At 45.4% G+C, this 24,483-nt stretch overlaps 1 protein-coding gene across 1 annotated transcript in view; it reads right to left on the bottom strand.

Moving 5' to 3' along the window:
* Positions 1 to 1,120: 1,120 nt before the first annotated feature.
* OBSL1 (obscurin like cytoskeletal adaptor 1) overlaps positions 1,121 to 24,483 on the bottom strand; it is a 59,215-nt gene continuing 35,852 nt past the window's right edge. The window contains exons 15-28 of the mRNA XM_054970083.1: positions 22,447 to 22,722; positions 19,472 to 19,747; positions 16,735 to 17,013; positions 14,032 to 14,298; positions 13,454 to 13,723; positions 12,276 to 12,542; positions 11,627 to 11,893; positions 11,122 to 11,234; positions 10,706 to 10,859; positions 9,024 to 9,185; positions 4,303 to 4,407; positions 3,600 to 3,866; positions 3,106 to 3,375; positions 1,121 to 1,322 (exon numbers count right to left, since the gene is read on the bottom strand). Of these exons, the coding sequence (XP_054826058.1) occupies positions 1,315 to 1,322; positions 3,106 to 3,375; positions 3,600 to 3,866; positions 4,303 to 4,407; positions 9,024 to 9,185; positions 10,706 to 10,859; positions 11,122 to 11,234; positions 11,627 to 11,893; positions 12,276 to 12,542; positions 13,454 to 13,723; positions 14,032 to 14,298; positions 16,735 to 17,013; positions 19,472 to 19,747; positions 22,447 to 22,722 (2,981 nt within the window). The 3' untranslated portion in view covers positions 1,121 to 1,314. The remainder of the gene's footprint in view (positions 1,323 to 3,105; positions 3,376 to 3,599; positions 3,867 to 4,302; positions 4,408 to 9,023; positions 9,186 to 10,705; positions 10,860 to 11,121; positions 11,235 to 11,626; positions 11,894 to 12,275; positions 12,543 to 13,453; positions 13,724 to 14,031; positions 14,299 to 16,734; positions 17,014 to 19,471; positions 19,748 to 22,446; positions 22,723 to 24,483) is intronic.

The raw sequence follows: 24,483 nt of genomic DNA, 5'->3' as shown, positions 1-24,483 counted from the left end.
TATACTACTGCAGGTGGGGGTGCTCTGAGCCACAATGTGAGTCTTCACATACAACAAGCTCCCCACAAAAACATTTTGAAGCATCACTTTTGCCTGCTTGGCAATGGCAAGGCCATGTCATTGTGTCTCATAGGTCAAGGATGTGGATGTTCAATTCTGAGGTGCTTAAGGGCAGGAGCTTGTTTTGGAGGGCAAGTGTTATGCCAGGGCACTGTGTGTGCGTGCGCACTGGAGGGAGAACTGTGCTAGGACTCATTTCTGAGTTGGCTGTTGCACTGTTTTTGGTGAACTCCATGAAGCAAGGGGGAGTCACAGTGAGTTTCCAACCATGTGCCAAGTAAATCAGCAAGCCATGATTTTTATTGTGCCCAGACAACTCCAGCCCTGACCTGGATGGCCCAGGCTAGCCCAATTTCATAAGATCTCAGAAGTCCAGGGTTGTTATGCAGAGGCAGGCAATGGAAAACCACCTCTGAATGTGTCTCTTGCCTTGAAAACCCTAAAGGGTTACTGTAAGTCACCTGTGACTTGATGTCACTTTCCATGACCAGACAGCACCATCATGATAGCTGTCTGCGGCTTCTTTCTTTCCAGAGTCCACAAATTGTGGCTTGCATCTAATGCAATTCCATAGACTTAAGCACCCATCTGTGTTTGGAAGAGGAGGCAGAAATTTCTGCTGTTTCCCGCTGTAGCCCCACCACTTTGTTCTGTATGCCATTCCTGAAGGTTCACAGACTCCAGGAACAAAATTTTGTGGGCTCAGTTGTTTGCAGCAGGAGGGAGTAGTGGGAAAGTCCTACTCAGGGTGTGGTGTGTTTGTGGGAGGGTGTCTGTTTGGATACAAGCCATTCCTCCTTTCCTGACCGTAATTCCACAAGGGGGTGAAGCTTAAAAAGGCACTCACACGTATGCATTTATTCTGTACATGCCCCAGTTGTGGACGGTGCAGTGAAACACACCATGACAGACCTTAAGCTAGGGTTTATTCTAGGATGCAGAGGTACAGAAAACATGCTCAGATGTTTCACTTCTCCCATGGGTCCACCCAGTTGATGGGAAAGGGTATACCTTGCCCAGCACAGCAGTCCCACCTACCAAAGAGCGCTAGGAAAAGAAATCAAGAATTGAACATTTAATAAAGCAGAACCTGCTTCCCTTGGCATGCAGAACAGAGAGAAAGGGAGAGGAATTGTCTGTGTGTCCACTTGTCTGTCCATGCAACCATTAAATTTGCCATCTCCGCATTCTGCTGGCAGCCATGGCCTTTCTACACCAACATACAGCTGTCCTGTAATCAGGACCTTCCCAACACTAGCAATCTGTGGAGAGAAGAAAAAATTAGAAAACCTGAGATGCTGGTCTGAGCCCAGGCCCAATACTGACTTTCCACTGTGGGGGTGAAGACCCCCCCCCCTCACCGCTTGATGAGGGACCAGACAATAGTGGGCAATAGGGCAGGGAGACCTAAGAAATCCTAAGCCAGCAGTCTGCTTTCAAGGGGAGGTGGCCATAGGGCAGTTTCTCCCCATTCAGTCTGGAGGGTGGGGCCAACCCCAGGGGAGGGAAACTCCTTAAGAGTTGGTCCAGAATCAATGGGGACTGCTAGAGAAGAAAAAAGGCAGGCAGATCAGGTGTAGGAGAAGGCATCCGACAGCCCTTCAGGGCGTGACAGTGGAAGATGAGGAAGATGTAAAGGCAGGGAAAGGCCCATGGAATGCCAAACCAAAAAGAGGAGACAGAGAAGAAAATAGCTGGGGATGAAGAAATTACCCAGAGGATTCACAGTCACACACTGTATCACTGAATCCTTAAATGCCTTCAGCTTCAGCCAGCTGGGGGTTGAACCCATGGCTAACTCTTGACTACTGATTTTGGTTAAAACAGTTGTGTTGGACATTAAAACAACTGAAGCATTTCCCCAACTAAGTGTCTTTTAATTGGGGGTCTGGGCCAGCCAGGGATGGCTACCCCTATGTGTTTCCCTCTTGCTGGAGGGCATCACAGTACAGCAGGAATGAAACAGAGGTATAGTTGAACCACCCTCCTGCAAAAGAACAAGGACATAGCCCAGATCCCCCTTCCTCAGTCACATCTGTCATTACCACCCCTTGACTCGGGCCTTTTCTGCACAGGGCTTTTTCATAGGTTCTGGCCCCAGACTGCATTCATTTCTCTTCAGAGTTCTGCATGCATGGTCAGAATACTCGGATTCAGTCTCCAAACTGCTTCTAAGACATTTTTGTGTTTCGCATGGAGAAAAGGCTGCATCTGCCATAAAATCGATCTTTCCCGGGGTTTTCTGCAGCTTTTTCCCCTGCACACATACCCCATTTTCCCCCAACAAAGTCAAACCAGGGCTTTTTTGAAGTGCAGAATACTTTCTTTGGTATGAGGCCTGGACCTGGACCTGGCTTTCATCCTCCCCTTTATTTCCCTGCATCCTGATTGGTTGAACAGCAATCCAGGTTTTTTTCCAGATTTAAAAAAAAAATTAAACAGCAACTTTGCATCAAAAAGAAAAAAAAACCCTTGCAACTGCCACGGGTAAAACTATGCAGAGAGCCCTGAATCCCACGTGATATCTATGCTTCCTGTATTTTTAGTCCATTCTTTTGGCAGGTTTTTTTTTTAAATGTAAGCAGCAAGTTGCAAAGTTGGTGCCATTAAAAACACACATACAACATCAGCTAAAGAAACTGATCTGTCCTCAGCTGATCAGCTAATGAAACTAACATGTTCCCCAGAAAACCTGCAGCAGAAACGGCATTTTTCTAGTGCAGAAATCAAAACCAGACACCATTTTGGTTTGACTCCCTCAAAGTGCAGAATTAAAAGAATTAAAGCAGTATAGGGCCAGAACCAATAAATAAAGCAGATCCAATCCTCATGGACTGAATACACAGAAATCCCAATGTAAAGTTCACCATGCAGAAGAGGCCTCAGTTGTTGTTTACAGCAGAGTCCAATGCCATGCACATGCTATGGTTTTGGACCATTTCTTCTACATCATAGGATAGGGTACGACAGAATAAGAATTTGTTTGCATTTTCATGCTCTGAAACTCCTTTCATGCCAGCCAACTGGGCTGTAGAGCACATTTACCTCGAACTGTGAGCCGAGCCTTGGAGCGGGCACTGCCAACAGTAACTTTCACCATCCCATTCATGCCAGGTGTTGTTTGGCACAGCCTTAGTCTATGGATGTGTCCCATACTTTCCATTTGTACTTGCGAACTGGGCTGTAACGCTTCCCCATTGAGGCTCCACTGGGGGGTACATGACAGAGGAGCTGATATTTCACACTCAAACTGGGCCTCTGAAGGAGCCATCACTTCCACGCTGCGCAGGGCCCTCACCACCTGGATCCCTTCAGCTGCAGGGAAAGTGTACAACAGCATCAGTTTTCCCATATGATACACAGCCACCTTTTCTCTACACATGTATACAGAGTGTGCCATCTTCCCTTTGTCTTCCCACCCAGTGCAGGCACACAATTTCATGCTTAGTCAATTCTCTACTGCTTTGACTGCCAGCTCCCTTATAACCAGCCCATCTCTTTTTCCTGTTTGGTCATTGCTTGCACGTATTCCTGCTTACCCTCCACTAGGAGACGTGCTGTAGAGCGATCATCCAGCGCATCACAAGTATACAGGCCCTCATCTGCAGGCTCAACACAATGGATGACAAGAGTTCGGTAACAATCCAAGTTGCAGATCTCATACTTTCGGCCAGCAAAGATCTCTGTGTCACCACGAAACCAGCGCACTCGCCCACGAGATTGAGACACTGTACATTCCAGTGTGGCTTTATGCCGGGCTAACACAGTCTTGTCTCGCAGTGGCTTTACAATGCGGATGGGCAGTGCTGTGGGAGGAGCAGATCCTAAGCTTCTGATAAATTGATTCCCCAGACCCCTAGCCCTCCCACTTGACAACGAGGCTGGGCTGTAGGCAGCAAGTCCTGAGCAGCATCCATTTCCTTCAGAGCAGTGCGAGTCAAGGAAAAAGAGAATCCCAGCTGGCTAGAGAGTGAGCCCAACACCCCACACTTGCACATCTTAAATCATCCTGCTGAAACTTTTAATGCCAGCATATGTATGTAACATACGTCATGTCAGCTGCCAACCAAAAATGCAACCTTGCCATAATTTCCATCCCCACAAATATCTTTTGTTCATAAAGTGTTCCTTTAAATTGATACCTACCTACTAATACCCAGGGTCAACCTCTTTCCCTCTCTTTTCTCTTACCCTGGCTCAATTGCACTAGCTGAGGCTGAAGGTCATCTGTAAAGCTCTTACCCTCCACTTCCAGATGGGCTTCCGAAGTAGCAGCCTTGGCTATAAAGCGGATTTGCCCTGCATCCTCAGGACGGACGCAGCATAGAAGCAAGAAGTGTCGGGCCCCTGGTGAAGAAAGCAATGAGAGATGATCGATATGCTTATGAGGGACTTGTGAGGTTTCACTACAAATCCTAGGAGGATAGGGAGCAGAATTTAATCCAGGAAACATAAGGCAGTGGCTGGGATGGTGGGCGAAAGCACTGTGTGTATCTGCTATGCTGCTCATTAAGAAAACTAAAGATTGCCTTTTCCCACAATCTTTTCAGCATCAGAAATAGAATTATTGCATATGCTCCAGACATCTTTTCACAAAACAGAGCTTCTGCTGCAGTTTCCCAGTAATTTAAACCACACTGTTCATTTGCTCAGAAAACACATTTGTGATCTGCAGTTATTCAGGTAATTGGACGGTGCCTGTGACAACTGACCCAAGTTCCCAACTCCTGCCACTGTGTGACCTTTAAAAACCAAAGCAAGTACAAACATGCATTGTGGAATGATCTGGCCATCTATTCCAATGAAATAGTTTTATGAAATCAGTGGAACAGAAAAATGCTTAAACTGTAATGAGTCATTAAGTTTACTTTCATTCCTCCCCTCACAATTTTTAAAATGCTTTGAAGAGTCTACCATTGTGCATACCTTCTTACATAATTCCTGTGAATTCCTTTTCTAGTGCTGAATATATCTTTCCCTTGAACTGTGAATAAAACATCCCACTGCAAGCTACAGCAAAGCTATCTCACATGATTAGTAAGGGTATCCCATCTCCAGGCATTTACAGAGGGTGAGATATCAAGCCGCTGATGCTGGACTTGGGCCAGCGTTATTCTGACACAGAACAAAAAAAGCATTTCTTTTGTTCTCTTCTAAGGGAAGTCCAGGCGCTCAGTGTGAAGACACACTTCATATTTTTAGAGCCATCACAGCAGGTTCTCCACCCACAGTGTTAGCGCTACTTTGCACCTTTGTTTGCAGGCAGAAGTTCCTGCAACTGGAATGTGGGATCAGCCGTAAGTCCTGCTTCATCTTTTTTTTCCCTTCAGCGGGTTCGCTTACATATCAGTCCGTCCTTCCCCCTAACCTACCTATCCCCTAAATCATAAACATTTTTAAACCTTGCAAAACTATGAGCTGCCAAGAGGAGTTGTATCAGTAATGTCAAGCTGGTAAATCAGCAGGTGCCCTCCACAGCTTACCATGCCCCTGTTTAACCTGACTGTGCTAAAACTTTATTGAACCAGGTTTTGAGTCCAGTGGCACTTCAGAGACCAACAAGATTTTCATGTTATAAGCTTTCAAAAGTCAAAGCTCTCTTCTTCAGATATGGGGAGGAGTGGAGATCCCTAGCTTTTATATCCAAGTCAGGAGGCGGGAGGGGTGAAGCAAAGCAGAGAGTCAGGATATAAAGACAGCGCAGCTAGATTAGAGCAGAAATTATCACCTGCTCCTGACTCACTATATGTCTCTATTCAGCCCAGGGGTGGGGGGAGGTGTCCATTGTTATGAAGTTGTGAGTTAATGCAGCTTCATCCATCTCACATTGCAATCTGCCCCTGAAGCTTCTTTGTTTGAGGACAGCCCGCTTTTAGATCAGCAATGGAATGTCCTGGAAGATTAACATGTTCTCCCACTGGTTTTTGAGTGTTGTGATTTTTAGTGGTAGATTTATGTCCATTTATTCTTTTGCGTAGGGACTGGCCTGTTGTCCAATGTAAAGAGTGTAAGGACATTGTTGGGACACTTGATAGCATATATAACATTGGGAGATGAATGTGAATGAACCTGAAATGGTATAACCGGTGCTGTTAGGTCCACTGATTCTGTTGTTGGAGTAAATATGGGGACAGAGTTGGCAGCTAGGTTTAGTACAGGCCCTGGTCCCAGAGTCTGTGTCTGTGTTAGGAAGTACATTATTGTGGGTGAGAAGTTGTTTGTGATTAGGGGGCTGTCTGTGGGCAAAAAAGGGTTTGCCTCTCAACACTTGTGAGAGAAAAGTATAATGGTCCAACATAGGTTGCATGCCAGTAACAATGCACGGAATTGTTTGAGCTGAGAGCTGTATGTGACCATCAGTGGCATTCTATTGCTGTTTTGTTTGGGCCTATCTTATAGCAGGTTATCCCTTGGTATCCTTCTAGCTTTGCTGATCTGTTTCCTTACTACTTGAAGATGGTTTTGTAATTCCAAAAATGACTGCTGCAGATCTTGCAGATGAGAATCTATGTAAGAGGGATTGGAACTGATGCGGCTGTAAGGTAGAGCCTAGCTGCAGATAATAGATTATTTGGTGTGTTTAAGATGATGATGGAAGGTGGGTAGATATGTTTGCTGAACAGCAGGTTTCCTGTATAAGGAGGTTCTTAAGCTTCTGTCATATATTTGTACAGTGGTGCCTAGAAAATGTGCTTCCTGTATAGATTGATTCATGGTCAAACTGATGGTGGGGTGGAAGTTGCTGAAGTCCTGAGGAAATTCCTCCAGTGTTTTTTCCCCATGTGCCCATATGATAAAATGTCATCAATAAATCTAAATTACAGGAGAGGTGTTAGCAGGTGGGAGCTGAGAATGCACTGCTCCAAATATGCCAAAATGTTGGCATACTATGGTGCCTTGCAAGTGCCCAAGGTTGTATCATCGATCTGAAGGAATAAATCTTCATCAAGTCTGAAGCAGTTGTGGGTGAGGACAAACTGGCAGAGCTTGATAGTGAGGTCATCTGTGGTATTGTCAGAAATGGTGTACCTTTGTCAGGACGTTTGTGTATAGAGGCTCAATATCTATGGTGGCCAAAATAGTGTTGCTAACAGGTTGTATTTTTCTCAGGAAATCTGTGGTGTCTTGCATGTAACTGGGGGCATTAATGACATAGGGTCTGAGAATACGTGTATCCGAACACCCCAACAGTGATGGTGCCTACGCACAAGACAATAAGACATCCTGCACTGCCAGGCGTGCATATTTTAGGCAGAAGATAGGAAGTGCCTGGCCGAGGTTCCTGTGGTGTGTCCATATAGATTTGCTCCTGTATGTTTGTGGGTAATTCCATTAAAATCCTCTTTAGTTCTCTTTAGTATTCCAGAACGGGGTCTGAGGTTAATCGTTTGTAGAAAGTAGTAGTTGTCTTTCAGCCTCCTGAATGTAGTCAGATTTGTCCATCATGACATCTGCCTCCCCTTTGTCAGCTTATTTAATGATGATGTCTGGATTGTTCCTGAGGCTGTTTATAGCATTTCTTTCAGCAAGGGTGAAGTTGTGTTGTGGGAGATGATTTTTCTCGATCAAATCAATTGGGGCTTAATGGCAAACGCATTCTATGTAGGGATCTAATGTAGTAGTGCAACCACTGGGGGAGTCCATGTAGAGTCTTTGTTCCTGTAGCATTGGGTGGGTGGCAATTGGTGGTCAATGTGTCGTTCATCAGAGGATTGGAGAGATGGCAGTTGGTCATCAATAGATTGTGAATTGTGTTGTAAAGATGATGCCCATCCATCCCTGTTCTGTTTCGAGGCTTGATGAAAGTACTCCTTCAGCTGCAGATAGTGAAAAAAGGCCTCCAAGTCCCACAGAACTGTATCGTCTGTGTAGGTTTAGTGGGGCAGAAAGATAGTCCTTGTGAAAGAACAGATTCCTCTGCTGGGCTGAGAGTGCAGCAAAAGGTTGACAATATTGCTGGAGGAGTTGTTTCTGTTAACTGCAGCTGTCATGAGGCTAGACAATTTCTTGACTTTCTGTTTCTTCATAGAGAGGAATTGTGAGTTGTAGACGGCTTGCTTTCTTTTGCAAAAATCCTGGTAACTAGTTGACTCCTTACGGAGATCTTCAGTTCAGAGAGGTTCTCATTGATCTGTTCCTGCTTGCAGCACAAGGCACTGTTTAGATGTTTAAGTAGTTGCTTGGAGAAAGCATGGCACAAATTTTCCCCATAGTGTGTAGGATAAGAGGTTTGTAGTGGAGTTTTTATTTTCAGTCCCTTAGGTCTAAAATCCTGTCTTCTGCATTTGGTTGAGAAAGATAATATCAGCTTGTACCTGTGCAATTTTTTTCATGAGTTTGATAGATTTCCACTCCATGAGGCTGAATGTGGTGCCTTTCTCCTCTTATCTGAAGAAGAGAACTTTGACTCTCAAAAGCTTATACTCCTGGAAATCTTGTTAGTCTCTAAGGTGTCACCGGACTCAATTCCTGCTGTTCTGTTGCAGACCAACACTGCTACCTGCCTGAAACTATCTTGTAGAACCAGTTTTCTTAAGTTCATCCCAGAAAAGAAAAAGGTATATTTGTGTTGAATGTGGTGAAGCCATTTGCTAAGTGTCACCACTGCTCCATATAGGTTATATCTATCTATACTCTAAGCAGAAACAACTGGGAACGCAGGAAGAAGACCCCTCAGAAGAAGACACAGAATATGATGAGGAAGAGAAGACCCTTAAATCAAAATTGCACTTTAGGTCACCCTTTCTGGATCCTGGCAGTGCAATCCTAAGAAAAGTTACTCCAGTCTAATCTCATTGAAATCAGTGGATTTAGACTGGAATAACTCTTCTCAGGATTGCACTGTAAGTCATCTCTCACTGGACTTTCCATCTGTTTTGAGCAGCTGCAGTTCCTGCTTATCATAACATGGGAGAATCCTAGACAAATTAGATAAAGACGTAGTACCCACTACCATCACTTACCTTCCTGCCTTATTTTCACTGTGCTGGTTACTTTGATTCTTTCTCCATTCAGGAACCATTCACCTTTCACTTCCTCAAGTGACACCTCACACATGAAGACAGCATTTTCGTTCTCCCGAACACGCACATCTTCCAGTTCTCGCACAATCTGAACTTGACGTTCTACAGAGAGGGAAACAGTCATGGAGTTGGGACTCAGGATTTCCTACGGGCAACATAGGGACTCACAAAGATCCAGTTTAGGACATTAAATCTGATCAGTCTCTAGTGCTAATCAAGGAACAATCTCCAGTCATCACTGGACCTAACAGATACATCCCTCTTACCAACATGTCTTTCCCAATAATTTCCAGCCATGGTTTGGAGCTCATGAATAAAAACAAGTAAAGATAGCCTCTAAGAAGAGCGCTACTGGATGAAGTGAAGTTCAGCATCTTGCTGCCAACAGTGGACAGCCAAATGCTTCCCAGAAGTCCATAAGTAAAAAATCAAGGCAACAGCCCTCCTCTGTGGTTTGCTCCCAGCATCTGTTATTCACAGGTATACTGTGCCTGAGCATGGAAGTTCCTTTTGGCTATCGTGGCTAATAGCCACTTAGAGATTTAGCTTCTATTTGCCTAACCCTTTAAAAAAGCTATTTAAGCACTTCCTGAACAGCTAATCACTCCCATCTCTGTCAAGCTCAATGGAGCTTCTCAATCATCAAGCCACACAGTGTCTATACTACAAACTTTTGGTGGTTTTTTACTACTTTAACCATCATGACTTAACCCAGATAATATTGAAAATTATGGGTTTGTAAGACAGCTAGAAGAGATTCCTTGCCCCCATCACAGAATACAGCTCCCAGGGTTCCCATAGAATGCCAGTGTATGTTTGTGGAGTGTAAGTGTTGGGAGCAGACACACGTCTAACCTTTTCAGACAAGATGTGCAATGCTTAATTCTAAAATCAGAGTTGTTTGGAGAGTAACATGCTGCAACATTACACTGGTTTGGAAGTCATTCCCCCTCATTCCAGATGGAGGATGAGGGGAGGGCTGACTGCCTTTTCTCAGTTGTAAGAAAGAAACATCCTCTGCAAATGCTTAGAGGCTTTCTGGCCCCTCATGTCCCAGGGCACGACATAAAAACAGATTATTTCTTGTCTTATATTAAGCCCTGAGAAGTTAGACATGATGATTTCTCCTCATCATTTCCTGGGCAGCCTGCTTTCTAACCCCTCCCGCCACAGAATTGGAAGGGATCATAATCATCGAGTTTATAGTCTTTGGCAATCCTGTGCTTTTTTTAAAAAACAGTCTTTACAGTGGACTGTCAAATATTTTCTTGAAAGCTTTTAAGGGCAGAGATTCCACAGCCTTCCGTTCCTGGGCATGTTCTTCCCTCGCTGAAATGTTCTTAAAGTTTTTTAAAAGAATGTTTATGCTAAACCTAGCTTCCTGTACAAGTTGTACAAGCTTCAAGAACAAAACTGTGACTCATAGCAGTGCCAGTGATCAACAGCCCACCTCCATAGCAAGAGAAGCAGCTGTCAGAGAAGCAGGAGAAGACACTACAACATATGGAAGAGGCCAGCAGACACCCGGGAATAAAAGGCTGAAGGGCAATTTATATGGCCCAGTCCCAGCTAAACCCCGCCCTTCCCTAGCTCTGCTCCTGTATCAAACAAGCCATACCTACCAAAAACACGCAGGCTGGCAGAGGCACAACAGTCACCAGCATCACACATGTATTCGCCTGCATCCTCAAGACTACAATGGTTAATCTGCAAGAGGCGCCGGCGACCCACTGAGTACATGCGACAGTTGGGTCCTATCTGGATCGCCTCCCCATCCTATGATAGCCAGGAACACAAAGATTGATTAACAGATGATCAGGGCAGGAGGAAAGGGAAAGCAGGAAAGCACTGGGTTGAGTGCCACTGTCAGGTTTGCCTAGGGCACAAATGGGGCGGGTGGCGTTGACTGAGACATGCAAACCAATCATGTTGGTTCACTCTTTCAAAATGAAAGGAAGAATGAGAACCGTTGTTCTCAAAAGAATGGGGGAGATTCAGGGAAGATAAGGGAGGGAAGTGCAGGGGGTAGCACTCTCACCTTGTACCACTTCACCTCGGCCAGAGGCCTGGACAGCTCACACTCAAAGGTGGCTGAGCCTGTCTCAGGAATGCCCATATCCTGGGGAAAGCGCAGCATAGTGACTGGCGGCTCTGCAGGGACATGGACAGAGACAGAGGCAGGTGCCCATTCAGGGAACACTAGCACTTCAGCGCTGGGTGGGGGGGGGGGTAGTGGAATTTGAGGCAGTGCATTATTGTTTTGCTCAGCTGTTGAAAACCCCAGATGCAAGGGTGCAACCGAGCAGCAGGTAGTATCAGCACTGCAGTTCAGGGCAGATGGCCCACAATACAAGGGCTCCAACCCCAAACAAATGCATAAATGAAGGCAGACTCATGCCAGAAATCAGCAGCAGCCATCTCTCTTTTCCATAGTTTCTCCCCTTCCACCCATTCCTGACTCACTATATGTACAAGCAAGTAGTTCTCATCCAACAGAATCAATTAGTCCTTTAGGCAGGTACTGCCCTACCCCGCCCCAGTACCTTGGACCACAAGACGGGCGCTGCTCCGCACAGTGTCAGCAGTGAAGGCCACACTACCCGAATCATCTAGAGTGAGCCCCATCAGTGTCAGACTATGCACACAGCCTATGGCGCTCACTCGGCAGGTGGAGCTGGGCTTCATACGGATTCCATCACGTGTCCATACCCCAGGCACATTGGCGTGTGACAGTTCAAGCTCAAATGTCACAGTTTCCTTTTCGACAGTCTCCACATCCGATAGTGGTTTCCTCACCATCACTTTTCGGGCTATAATGGGGGGAATGGAAGAGCAAGAGTTCAGCACAGGATCCATTTTCAAAGGGAAAGTGATCTGCTCTCCAGGAAGAATGGCAGGTGGACAGGAATAGTATAAGGTCTACATTCCCTTCCCAAAGGATGCAGTGCCCTAGGAATGCCCCAACATACACCTCTCACTCCCATGGAGGATCCTTCCCTACCTAGCCTAGAAATGGGCATTCCATTCTGGCTGGAGCCATACAACCTTTGGGGAAGTATTACTAGTGCTTAACATTTAACACCAAGAAAGAGCCATCTGCTGTAAAGAACAAAGAAGGGTCACTGTTGCTGCCAAAGGGACTTCCAACATACAACAGATAGGATAGGAAAGAAACCAGAGGTTGACACATACGTTCCACATTCAGCCTGGCTTGGGTGCGGTCATGCAGGCTCTCACAACGGTAGGTGCCTCGGTCGGAGAGTTCAGCATTGTGAATGGTGAGGGCTCGCTGATGTCCATGTGCCTCCATAGAGTATTTGATGGATGGCTGGAGCAGGATGCCCTGCTTCATCCACTGCACTTCAGCATTCTCCAAGCTTAGCTTCACTTCCAAGTGCACGTCCTGACCCTCCTCCACCATCAAGTCACGCAGTGTCTGCACAAACAGCACCTGAGCCTCTGCAGGAAGAAACACCAAGGGATTGGTCTTCTGTAGGCCACCTTTCCTTTCCCAAACACCACCCCGTCCTTGACCTCTGGCTCTCTGTATAGAGGGAACACTGGATTTGTTAACTCCTGTATGATAATCATTATACACAAGGCTAGGCATATTTCATATTTTTTCAAGCACAGAATTTGGTTCTGCCTTCAGAATTCAGCAACTCAAGAAGCTTAGCTTTCATTTTTCATAAGTTCAACACCAATACGGGTGTGGAGACAAAGGATGTATGTGCAGCACTGGACAAAAGTAGAATAAAAGGAGGATTTCCAGTACATTCTAGTAATTTGTCTTTCATGACTAAAGCAGAAGGTTGAATCATGTCAAATAGGCAAATATAGGAAATTATTTTTAATTTAATTTTTAATTCATTTTAATTTCATCAGATCACATAGCCCTGACCTGGATAACCCAGGCAAGTCTGATCTCATCAAATTTTGGAAGCTAAGCAGGGTCAGCCTTGGTTAGTAATTGGATGGGAGACCTCCAAAGAAGTCCAGGGTTACAGAGGCAGGCAATGGCAAACCAGCTCTGTTAGTCTCTTGCGTTGAAACCCCCAGCAGGGGTTGCCAGACATCAGCTATGACCTTATGGCACTTTCCACCACCAGATCACATAATCTGATTTTTTTGTGTGCAGAATTCAGAACTGAGGTTGGGAGGGCACAGAGTAGACACCACCCTGCTTTTGGCTGACTCTAAACTTGGTAGCCACATTCTGTGTTTGGTCTGAGAGTATGACATTGTACATGGTGAAGACTTGTGGATGCCCATGTGCCTCCACTGAGTACTTCATGGACAGCCCCCATTAGCAGAGCTCCCCATGACCATCCTCAAGCCATGTGTCTGGTGTTGCCTAGCCTCTTACTTGCCTTGTACACTCAACCTGGCTGTGCTCACCAGGCCTTCTGCACTGACGGTTACGGTGCCACTGTCGCTCAGCCGACACTGTCGTATGGTGAGGGTATGGCACAGCCCATTTCTCGTTGTGACAAATCGTTCACTGGGAACCACCTCCTGGCCATTCAGCTGCCACTTCAGGGTCACGTTGTCTGGAGATATCACGACTTTGAAGGTAGCATCGTCCCCCTCCAACACTGTTAAGTTGTGCAGCTCGGAAATGATCTCCACTAACCTGGGGACTGGGGGGAAAGGGTTTGGTCTGTATTGGGCTCTTCCTGTTTACCTCAGATGCGTGTTTGCACAATTCCCCGCCAGCCTAAGTGACCGGTAGCCCCACACAGAACATTTACAGATATTATCCAGGTAGGACCCCATATGCCTGCCTCCCTCTGCCAGCATTGTTCAGCTTTATGAAGGAAAGGGCACACATGGTACCTGCCCCATGTTGCATCCTCAGTCCTCCCACCCGCTCCAATGATGCCTAGAGGGTTATTGACATAGGCTACTGGAATCAGAGGACTGTAACACGAATGATACTAGGACTCACTCTGTACTGTGAGGACGGCCAGGGTGCGATCATCCTTGCTCTCACATGAATACTCGCCAGCATCCTCAGGCCTCACATGGCTCAGGGTCAAAGAACGCTCTCTTCCCTCTACCCGGATTTCCAGGCGCTCATTTGGTGCCAGCTCCTGACCATCCTTCAGCCACAATACATCACCCTTGGTTTTGCACAGTTCACACCAGAACAGCACCATGTCCCCCTGCAGAGCTGACACATCTGAGAGACCCCGGACAAACTTCACCGGCAGCTCTGAGGAGAGCAAAGAAGAGAGCAGCTGCAGAGAACAAGCAGAACAAATGCCACGCTAGCATTGTCTGGGGGAAGTTGTCTGGAAACCTGAATGAAGTCCTGGTCATGCTGCAACTCAAAGCCTCTTAAGAATCCCTAGAACCACAATTCCATTTCTTTCTAAATTTCTAGCCCTGTTGCAATAAAGAAACATTTGCAGATATGGCAGGATTTGCTAAAACCTCAGAAACTAGAAAGAGCTGGGAAACCATTCCCTATAATGAGAAGGAGATGCTTTTGCACTCCTTCTTCAGGGTTGCCTGTCCTTACAAATATATTAATATTCGTTCTCCAAACTGCTGAACAAATAACAAAATTGAGTAAACCTACAGTTGTGCCTTGCGTATGCCAATTACACCATCTGAGAACAGGGAACTAGTCTCCCTGTCATACATCTTGGCAACTGTACAATTGATTGTCCCAAGCTACACAACAAGCCAAAGTATCAGTCGCTGCATTAGGGAACAGAAAATGTTGTGAGAAGAGATTTTAACTTTCTTGCAAAAGATACAGACTGCTTCCAAAGGGGGTAAAAGTCAATGGCTTGAAAATCAATTTCAGCATCTCTACAGCTCAAATTCCAATCTAGAGAACAAAAAGGCAGAGATCCAAAAGGACATGCACCCAAGAAAAACAACCCTGTACACTGCCAGAACTTACTGTTATTGTAATAAAAACATGAATTATCATGCCGGATCAGACCAAAGGCCTATCTAGTCCTAGATTCTACTTCAGAGGCAGATGTCTCTGGAACTTTACCAGCAAGGCATGAAGGTGATGGCAATTCCTTGTATGTCTCTAGCATTTGGAAATTAGGGCTCTATTCCGTTTACACATGGATGATCCATTTGGCTTTCATAGCTAATAGCTCTTGGCAGCTCCCACTGCTGAAAATTCAGGCTACTCCTTAACCTGATCAGGGAAATTGCCAAACAAGAGAACAATAACAAGCCATGTTCTAGCTACACATGCACTTCTCTCCTGACTCCTCCCTGCTCATCACTGCTTCTAGATTCATTTTTATTAATTTTACAAAGTTTCCAAGCTGCTTTTCACAGAGTTCAAAAATGGCATGCAGCCGAGAAAATAAAGTAACAATAAAAACAGCAATAAAAAGATAAAAGTACATTTAGATTAATAACACAAAAATAGCAGCAATAAAATAATGAAACAGGAAATGAAGCTATTAAAGGCCAATATAAAATTTTAAAAATATTTCTGCAGACTTCTGTACAGATGTAGCTAAATTAATTTCTCAAGGGAAGGTTTTCTAGATCATTGAGGCTATCACTAAAAAAGCCCTGCTATTTATGGAGAGCATTCTATTCTTCCCATAGGCTGGAATTTAAAGCAAGGCCTCTCTACCTGATCTTAAATATCAGCAAGGTTTGTATGAAGTAGATGTTAGGACTTTATAGGCTAAAGCTGGCACCTTGAATTTGGCCTGAAAAAGTATAGGCAGCCTGTGCAGTTGTTTTAATAACTGTATAATATGGTTTTACCATCTAACACCTAGACAAAATTTGGCTGCAACATTTTACAGCAACTGAAATCCTAATTATTGGGCAGCTTCATGTAAAGTACATTACAGTCGTCTAATCTACAGGATACTTCAGTACAGATATCAGTAGCAAAATCTCCGCTAATAGAAGCCCCAATTAGCAAATCTACTGAAGCACTGTCTCTAGGTCACTACCAACTCAAGAAAACCCAAGAGCTAAATGGGGCTCAGGATCAACTCCAAACTATGAACTTGATCTTTCAAGGACAGATGGATTCCATCTCAGACAGGCCCTAGAACAGCCGTGAGTTTCCCACCAAAACGACCTCGCTGATGGCAAAGGCTCAACTCTTGGCTGTCACTTAAGGCAGAAGCCACAACTGCAAAATTCTCTCTTCAAAATATCCGCTAAAAGCAAAGCAGCCTTATTCCATACCATAGGGGTCCCCAACATGGTGCTTGTGGGCACAACTGAGCCCACTAACACCTTTTGTGGTGCCTGCCAAGATTTGTTTAGAAAATAAGCATGACCAGGTGAAGCTTTTGCAAAGTATTGCTTCAGATTGGCCATTGGGGTATTGATAGGCTGTGCAGATTTTTAAAAACATTGCTTTGGCAGAAACTGCTTCCACAGTACAAGAAAATTCACTGTGTGACTGAAGGTAAACTGTAGCAGCTATTTTGTGGCTGGCTCCACCTTCTTTAGCAGCCATTTCATGGCAGCCATTTTGTTGCTGTGCCCAACACACTTCCAAATTTGCCCACAGGCTCAAAAAGGTTGAGGATCCCAGCCATACAGAGTCTAATATTCCTTCCCCATCAATGCCTTCTACACCCACTATAGACCCCTGATGTATATCCATTGCCTCCCATGTTCCCCACCACAGACCGCTCACCTTTGACGCTAAGCTCGAAATGCATCTTGTCATGATGGGAGCAGCATAGATACTCGCCGGCATCGGCCTTGCTCACATTGCTAAGCAGGAGGCTGTGCACCCGGCCCTCTCTGCGTAGCTGGCAGTGTTCCCCTGCCACCAAGACCCCTTGAGGGCCCTCCCAGTTCACCACAGCCAGCTCTTTGGAGACAATGGCTGAGAGCACTGCACTGCCCCCCTCCAGTACCAGCACCTTCTCTGGATGCTCTGGATGCTTCGGCACAAACAGCACTGGGGCCTCTGGCAGAAAGAAAGAAGCAAAAGAAATACGGAAAATGATATGTGAGGAAAGAAGGAAGGGGACTTTCAAGTTATCCCCACCCTACACCATTACTGTTGAAGTTGTTTCCTGTGAGTTTCCTTTCTGCTCCACTACAGAGAAGTCCCAGCTTTGGGGCCACATAGTTCACAAATAGCACTTTGGGACACACAAGGCCATTCTGAGGACTAAATAGATGCTGCTCCTCTCATGGTGCCTCATATGCTCCACCCACCTCTCTGGATTCCTCATCCTTTGCTTGCACTCCTTCCCATAGGTCCCAGAGCCACCTGCACAAATTTATGTCACAGAATCAAGAGTGTTGCCCTGGCTGCAGTCTCTCAGAAAAACAATGGAGATGGAGATGCAGAAATATTTATTGCCAAGAACTTCTCCCATTTCCCTATCTGAGGCACTATTGATTCATGCAACAGGATAAGGTGGTCACCACAACAGACTGCGGGGGGGGGGGTGTGCATTTTTTTTAATGCTCTCCTATGGAAAACAAAAATTATCCTGGCCAACAGAAAACTAACTAAAGTTCTGCCTTGCCAACCTTTTTCTAGTTATTTGAGCTGTTTAACATACATGTGGATAAAGGTGATTCCCAAAGACATTATATACTTAGACTACCAAAAGCATTTTGCAAGGTGCCTCATCAAAGACTCCTGAGTAAGCTGAGAGTCATGGGTCAAGTCCTTTCATGGATTAAGTATTTGTTAAACAACAGGACAGTCCTCACCATGGAGGCAAGTGAGCAGCAGTGCACCACAAGGATCATTGCTGTTTAATTTGTTCATAAATGATTTGGAATTGGGGATGAGCAGTGTAGTAGCCAACTTTGTAGATTATACCAAATTATTCAGAATGGTGAAAACCAAGTCGGATTGTGAAGATCAAGGGCACTTGCATTCTATATTCCCTACTGCATCAGATCTGAGTGGTCTGTAAGTGCCATCAAGGTAGATGGCATTGCTACTGGGCTGCTGGAGCTGGAGAGGACCCTCTCCCATAAGACTGCTTTGAGACATGTAGCCATTTCTGCACGGGCCCTGGGCATAAAGACCTGACAATGCCTACATGCCCTAACGTTATGTCCTTCTCCAAGGCAAATGAAACAGGGAGAATGCTTGTCTGTCTGTCATTTTGGTTCCACATTGCATACACTTCTTAAATAAGGCTTTATCAGCCATGATGGCATGGATTTTCTCTCCCTCTCTTAAGAAGACGCAGAGAGACCTGAAATGGCAAGCACACTATGACTGTTCCTCTCTGACCAGTGATAAAAAAGCAACTGAGGGAATAGGCTCTGCTCCTCCCAGAGTGTGGGCTGTTTGGGTGGGAAACAGCCCTGCAGGTGTTCTGGTAAGGGAGGGTGTCCCCTTTACAGATTTAAAGCTACAGAAACCTATTGATCAGGAGGCCAGTGCGTGCACAATCCCATGTGGGACTGCACAAAAGACTGAAAATAAACTTGGGGTTATAGTGGATAGCTCAATGAAAATGCTGACTAGGAGTGTAGCAGTGGTGAAAATGGCCAACTCCATGCTGGGGATTGTTATGAAAGGGGTTGAGAATAAAATGGCAGTTATTGTAATGGACTTGTATAGAGCCATGGTGCAGCCTCATTTGGAATACTGTGTGCAGTTTTGGTCACAGTATCTCAAAAAGGACATTTCAGAGTTGGAAAAAAGAAGAGAACAACCAAGAAGATTAAGAGGTTGGAACACCTTTCCTATAAGGAAAGGCCAAAGATTCTTGGACTGTTCAGTTTTAAAAAGAGATGACTGGGGGTGGGTGGGCGGGCATGACAAGCTTATAAGATAGGGTGGAGAAAATGGATAGAGTAAGCTTTTTCTCCCTGCCCCATAATACTAGAATTAGGGGGCACCCAATGAAGTTGATGGGTAATAAGTATAGGACAAACAAAAGGAAATACTTCTTTATTCAATGAATAATTAAATTGTGGAATTCAGTGCCAGTGGAGGTACTGATAGCCACAAGCTTGAAAAGGGGATTAGACAGATCTATGGAGGATAGCTCTATCAGTGGCTACTAGCCATGATGACTAAAACCTCTGCATTTCAGAGCCAGGAGGCAACATCTGTTTGCTGGCCTTCTAGTGCAACTGGTTGGTCAGTGTGAGAGAGAGGATGCTAGACTAGATAGCCCTCAGGTCTGATCCAGCAGGCTGTATTTATGTTCTTATGAGAGCAGGTTGGGCTAGAAACATGGTCTCTGATGTGCTGATGTTCTACTTGAGGGAGCGTTTTATGTGTAGGAACACATAAGTAGTATTTCCCCACCTGCATTCTGAAGTGGTACAATTCATTCTACCAGTTTAGAATTCTGGCATTGTATTTTGCCAGCCAGAGTGTGTGTCCTGAAATGACAAGGCTGCTTGGAGGCTGAGTGTGGAGGATGAGGGCCCCATCTTACCTTGCACACATATTGTGAAATGCACTTCATCATCTCCCGTATCACAACTGAAGATGCCGCTGTCACCTGGCTCAGCTTGCCTGATGGTGAGGCTGCGCAACAACCCCTCACTGCTAATAGTCACTCGTGGCCCAGGATAAAGTGGCCGCATGTTCTTCAGCCAATGGACTAAAGCCTTCTCTTGAGAGAGCCGGGCAACCAATGTCACATTCTCTCCTTCCTGGACTTCAAAAGGCGCCTGGGCATCATTTTTATTCACAATGCGCACAGGGGGTGCTGAAAGGAAAGAGAGCCCTGTAAGCATGGCAGGGTGTTTTGGACAGTCTCTGCAACCAGGACCAACACTAGCATATGGCAGGGAGCAGAAGGCAGCAGATTATGGAGTACCATTAAACGGATGCAGTTTGGTGGCGGGGGGGGGGGAGCTATTTTTAAAAAAGCTTTATTTAAATTACAACCACAACCAAGAGATTTCCTCCTCGAACAATTATTTGGTGGTGTCATTTAGAGACAGACTCAACACTGCCTAGTACAAATTTAGTACCTCTGTATGTAATTTCCTGCAATTAATTATTAACATTTTATAAACAGCTGTTCATTGCAGTAAGAGGAGATCCTAGTCGCAGAGCCAAGCCCTTCGACTGCAAATTATTATCATTATCATTGTACTTTTATAATCAAAGGGAAGGGAGGGAGAGGTACCACATGGATTTTCAGCTTCCAGCACTGAAATATCTGGGCCCATCTCCTCACATAAGCACAAGATGCTGTGGTGGTGCAGCATTCAATAGACAAAGAATTGCAGCTTTATTTTAAAACAATTGATTTGTTTGCAGGGTTTACTTTTAGTTATGGCAGGAAAGATGGGCTCCAAAGTGCGTGGACAGTCCCAGGTAAAATGTAATCCAGAGCAAGGGTTAAGTGAGGGTCAGTGGCCAGTGGGGAGGACTTCTTAGTGGTACACAGTTGCACCTTGCCTCTCATCCTAGCTTGCAGGAACAAAATAAATTATGCAAAACAAGAAAACGTAAGCAGATTCCTTTAATTTGCTCAATAAACACAGGCCACAAAATACTGCTGTGTTGGTGAAAATCTGCATCACCTTGATAAACAATTCTGGTTTTTTATTTATTTGTTTTTAAAGCAATGTAGGGATTTATGCTGTAAAGGAGTCATGACACTTTACAGGTTAGCATACTTCAGGGTAAGGGCACTAGTGGCATTGCACAACTGCTGCAGGCGCAGCAGGGAGGTGAGATAAGGAATGAAGCCAAATGTTTGGCCCAAGAAGGGATTCCCAGCCATGTTAGAAGTATGTACAGCTCTCTCGGCATCTTGCATTCGCCCTTTGGTTTCTTCCTCTCCTTCCCAAAATGGCATCATGCCCAGTCCCAGACGCTGGAAAGGATACTGCTGCAGCCTACTGGCACCACAGCTTGTTGGCAGAAGCCTTTAGGATCTTTCCTTGCCTCTCTTTGAGACACCTGTCCTGCTAGGGGCAGGCCTTGCCAGCTCCCCTCGCACTATCTCCAGTCCATAAGGTCTCCCTCTTCCTTTCAGTGAGGGCAGCACTTGTTGGCAGAAAGTGCCGGAGCAGTGGCGCCTGGGACTCAGCCAATGTTAAACTTAACCATTGGACTGGCAGAATGGGAACCAGAGACACAGCCTGATCACTTCACTTGCTGTCTGATCCTGCCTGGGACCTAGTTGTTCTGGCCCTGCAGACAGGAACAAAGCTCACTCTTCCATAATAAACCCCCAAATGTGGCCCACAAACATTGGAACTAACATTCACTGAAGAAGGGCCCTTTACCTGCAGCTTTGATTTACTCCTGTTACTCTTACTAGATTAAAATGTACTTAGCATTTATATAGCACTTTAAAGTGTTCAGAGTATTTTACACCCTTTATCTCAGCAACCCTTACTAAATGGGCTTTATTTATTTCCATAATGCAGACAGGGGGCTGAGGATGAGATAGAAGGGCTTGCCTTAGGCCACTTCATGAGTACAGATGGGCACGAACCACAAAAAAAACGAACCATGAGGTTCGTGGTTTGTGGGTTTTCACAAACCAGGAACCACAAACTGGCACAAATTGGGGCCAGTTTACGAACCAGTTCATGGTCCGTGGTTCATGGGGTTTAAATGCCCCTTTCCAGCCACTTAGCAGCAGTAGGGAAAGGGGTATTTGACAGTTTAAAGGGCCCTTTCCTACCTCGCAAGCGGCAGGTCCCTTTAAACTATCAGTTGGCAGGCAGCAGGCAGCGGGGGAGATCAAATGGCCGCGGTGGCCATTTGAGGGGTGGGAAGGCCGTTTTCGGCCTCCTCTGCCGCCCTGTGGGCCCAGACAGCAGCTGAAGAGGCCAAAAATGGCCTTCCCACCCCTCACAGGAGGAGGGGGAGGATGCCACGGGCCCGCAGGGCAAGGTACGTGTGGGGCTGGGGCTGGGGCAGTGGGGGTGGAGGTTGGGGTTTGGGCAGTTTAAAGGGTCCTGTGGCTTGCAAGCGGCAGGTCCCTTTAAACTATCAGCTGGCATTCGACAAGGGGGGATCCCCCCCCTTCCGCCTGCCAGCTGATAGTTTAAAGGGATCTGCCGCTTGCAAGCTGCAGGAAAAGTTTATATGGCCATTTCCCTGGGGAAATGGCCATTTAGACAGCCCCTTTACGACTCAAATGAACCAGTAGACCAGTTCGTGGAAGTTCGTGGAAACGAGCTTCCACAAACCACGAACCCGCATGGTTTGTGCGTTTTTGGCGTCATAATTCGATTCATGCCCATCTCTACTCGTGAGTTCCTGGCTGAGGAGATGATTGAATCAGGAACTTCCTGTCTTGTCTCACATTCTTGGCCATTCATGTGACAATAGTTTTTCAGCTCTACAGAGAGTGAGTTAAGCAACATTTCTGGCAAGCCCCACTTTCCACTTAATGTTAACCTTAGCCTGCCAGTCTGCTCTCTGAGTAGGTCTCACCTGCAACTTCCAGTGTGGCCACCATCCGATCAGCGCCTGCATCACAGACATAGGAACCTGAGTCTTCTGGTTTGGTTTCAAATATGGTGAGTTGCCGGTGTGTTCCATGGGCTTCAATACGAAGACGTCTGCTGGGTACTATCTCCTCTCCATTCCACATCCAGCGCACAGCAGCACTAGGGAGGGACACCTGGCAGGCTAATACCAGGGCATCTCCAGCTGCCAAGGAGTGGTATTCTGGCACCCCTGTGTTTCCCACAATGGAGATGGGGGGCTCTTAGGAAACACACAGAAAAGGAGAGAGATGTCATAATGAAAGGCACCTGCTACCATTGTCAGATACTCACAAAGCCCCAACGTCTGAGCATAGATATGAGCCAGGCATACAGATGGGATAGACAGTGCCAAGGAGCACTCTACAAGAGTGGGTTTCATCTGGAGAATGTTGCTTTTTTGCCCCAGCAAACAAAAAGCCAGACTCATTTTGCTTGATGAAGCATGTCCAGGTTCTGTGGGAGGGGGACACTTTAATAGCATGTCCTATAAAGCTCAGCAGCAACACATTTGTATGGACCTTGCTTCAGAAGAAACATAAGCTGCTCTACAAAGCAAAGGGCAATTTACTCTGGAGCAGTGAGCATCAGCTTGCTTAGAGATGGACTGGTACACCTGAGTGCTCTCACTGCCAGTTCTTCTCTTACTTGTGGGATCTGTCATATGAAGCTGCCTTATCACTGAGCCATCTAGCTTAGCATTAGCTGAAGTTTGCTCTCTAAGACTTTCTCCAGCACCTGTACCTGAGATCTTTTTAACTGGATATGCCAAAGACTGAACACCTGAGACCTTCTGTGTACAAAGATGGGGTGATGCTCTACTATTGAGCATTTTCCAAGGTTTTGGGGTTGCCATGGCCAGATCAAAGGCAGGCTTGAATCCAGGTTCTTGCACACCGAAAGCCTTGAGCTTCAAGAGAAGTCAAATTGAAGCAAATTGGAAAGCACATTTATTTATTTTATTTTTATCTTGTTCTCCTTCCAAGCTACTCAGGGTGGCAACATGGTTTTTCTGCTCCCTCTCCCCTTTGTCTTCACAATTACCCATGAGCTAAGTTAGGCTGAGAAATGGTGAATTTTGTGGCAGAAAGGATGATTTGAACCAGCTCTCCTTGGTCTGGATCAAGCTGTCCACTGAGTGAACAGTGTGTCTTTTCTAGGTGGGCAGCTATTTCAGGCCGCACCACTGCACACAACCTAGCAGGGGCTTCCTTCCACCCCACACAAACTTTTACTTTTCTGCCACAACTACTGTCTACTCAGACTACCCCTAAGTTTCCACATGGACCAGGCAGTAGCATCCAGTTCTCTCAACAGTAGTTGAAAATGGTCCCATGACCAAAAAAAGCACAATAAATTATTCAAAATAAACAAAGAAATGTGCATTTTCTTGATTTCCACAATAAGTACTAGAGGTAGAATTCATTTTTTGTTGGTGCAGAATTTTGAATATAATTTTTTCTAGCACAAAATACACACAATCCTTGCTATAAACACTAACAGGAACAAGATCTAGCTCAGCCTGTCACTATGGATGATGAAAGGTTATTTGCTTCAAAGGCCCAACCGAAGTACTGCTTTTAAGAATAAACACTATAAAGTTCAATTGCACACACATTGGTGGGAGGATTGAGAATAAATTAAACCCCACTGGCATAAAGTAACCATGAAAAGAAACAAAATTATAGGATATGAATGTTTCATCTTCTTTAAAAATGTTTTTAGGATCCCTCCAAGATTCTGTTAAAACAAGACATGATATGATATGATAATAGCAGCCAGAACTGTAGTTGCCAGAAGAGGGAAACAAAGAAAATCCTTTTGTCTGAAACTGGTTTTATAAACTATGGAATGTAAGGATTGTGAACAAGTTGACTTTTTACAACTGTATGTAGGAGGACATATTCATATCAAATCCTCCTCACCATAGAATTTAGATTACTAGAATAGCATTGAACAAATCTGTAAGGTGGAACATTATGCT

The sequence above is a fragment of the Eublepharis macularius genome, chromosome 2 (assembly GCF_028583425.1).
Source record: "Eublepharis macularius isolate TG4126 chromosome 2, MPM_Emac_v1.0, whole genome shotgun sequence".
Taxonomy (NCBI): Eukaryota; Metazoa; Chordata; class Lepidosauria; order Squamata; family Eublepharidae; genus Eublepharis; species Eublepharis macularius.
Note: the sequence above shows the minus strand (reverse complement) of the source record. Positions and strands in the feature narration are given on the sequence as shown.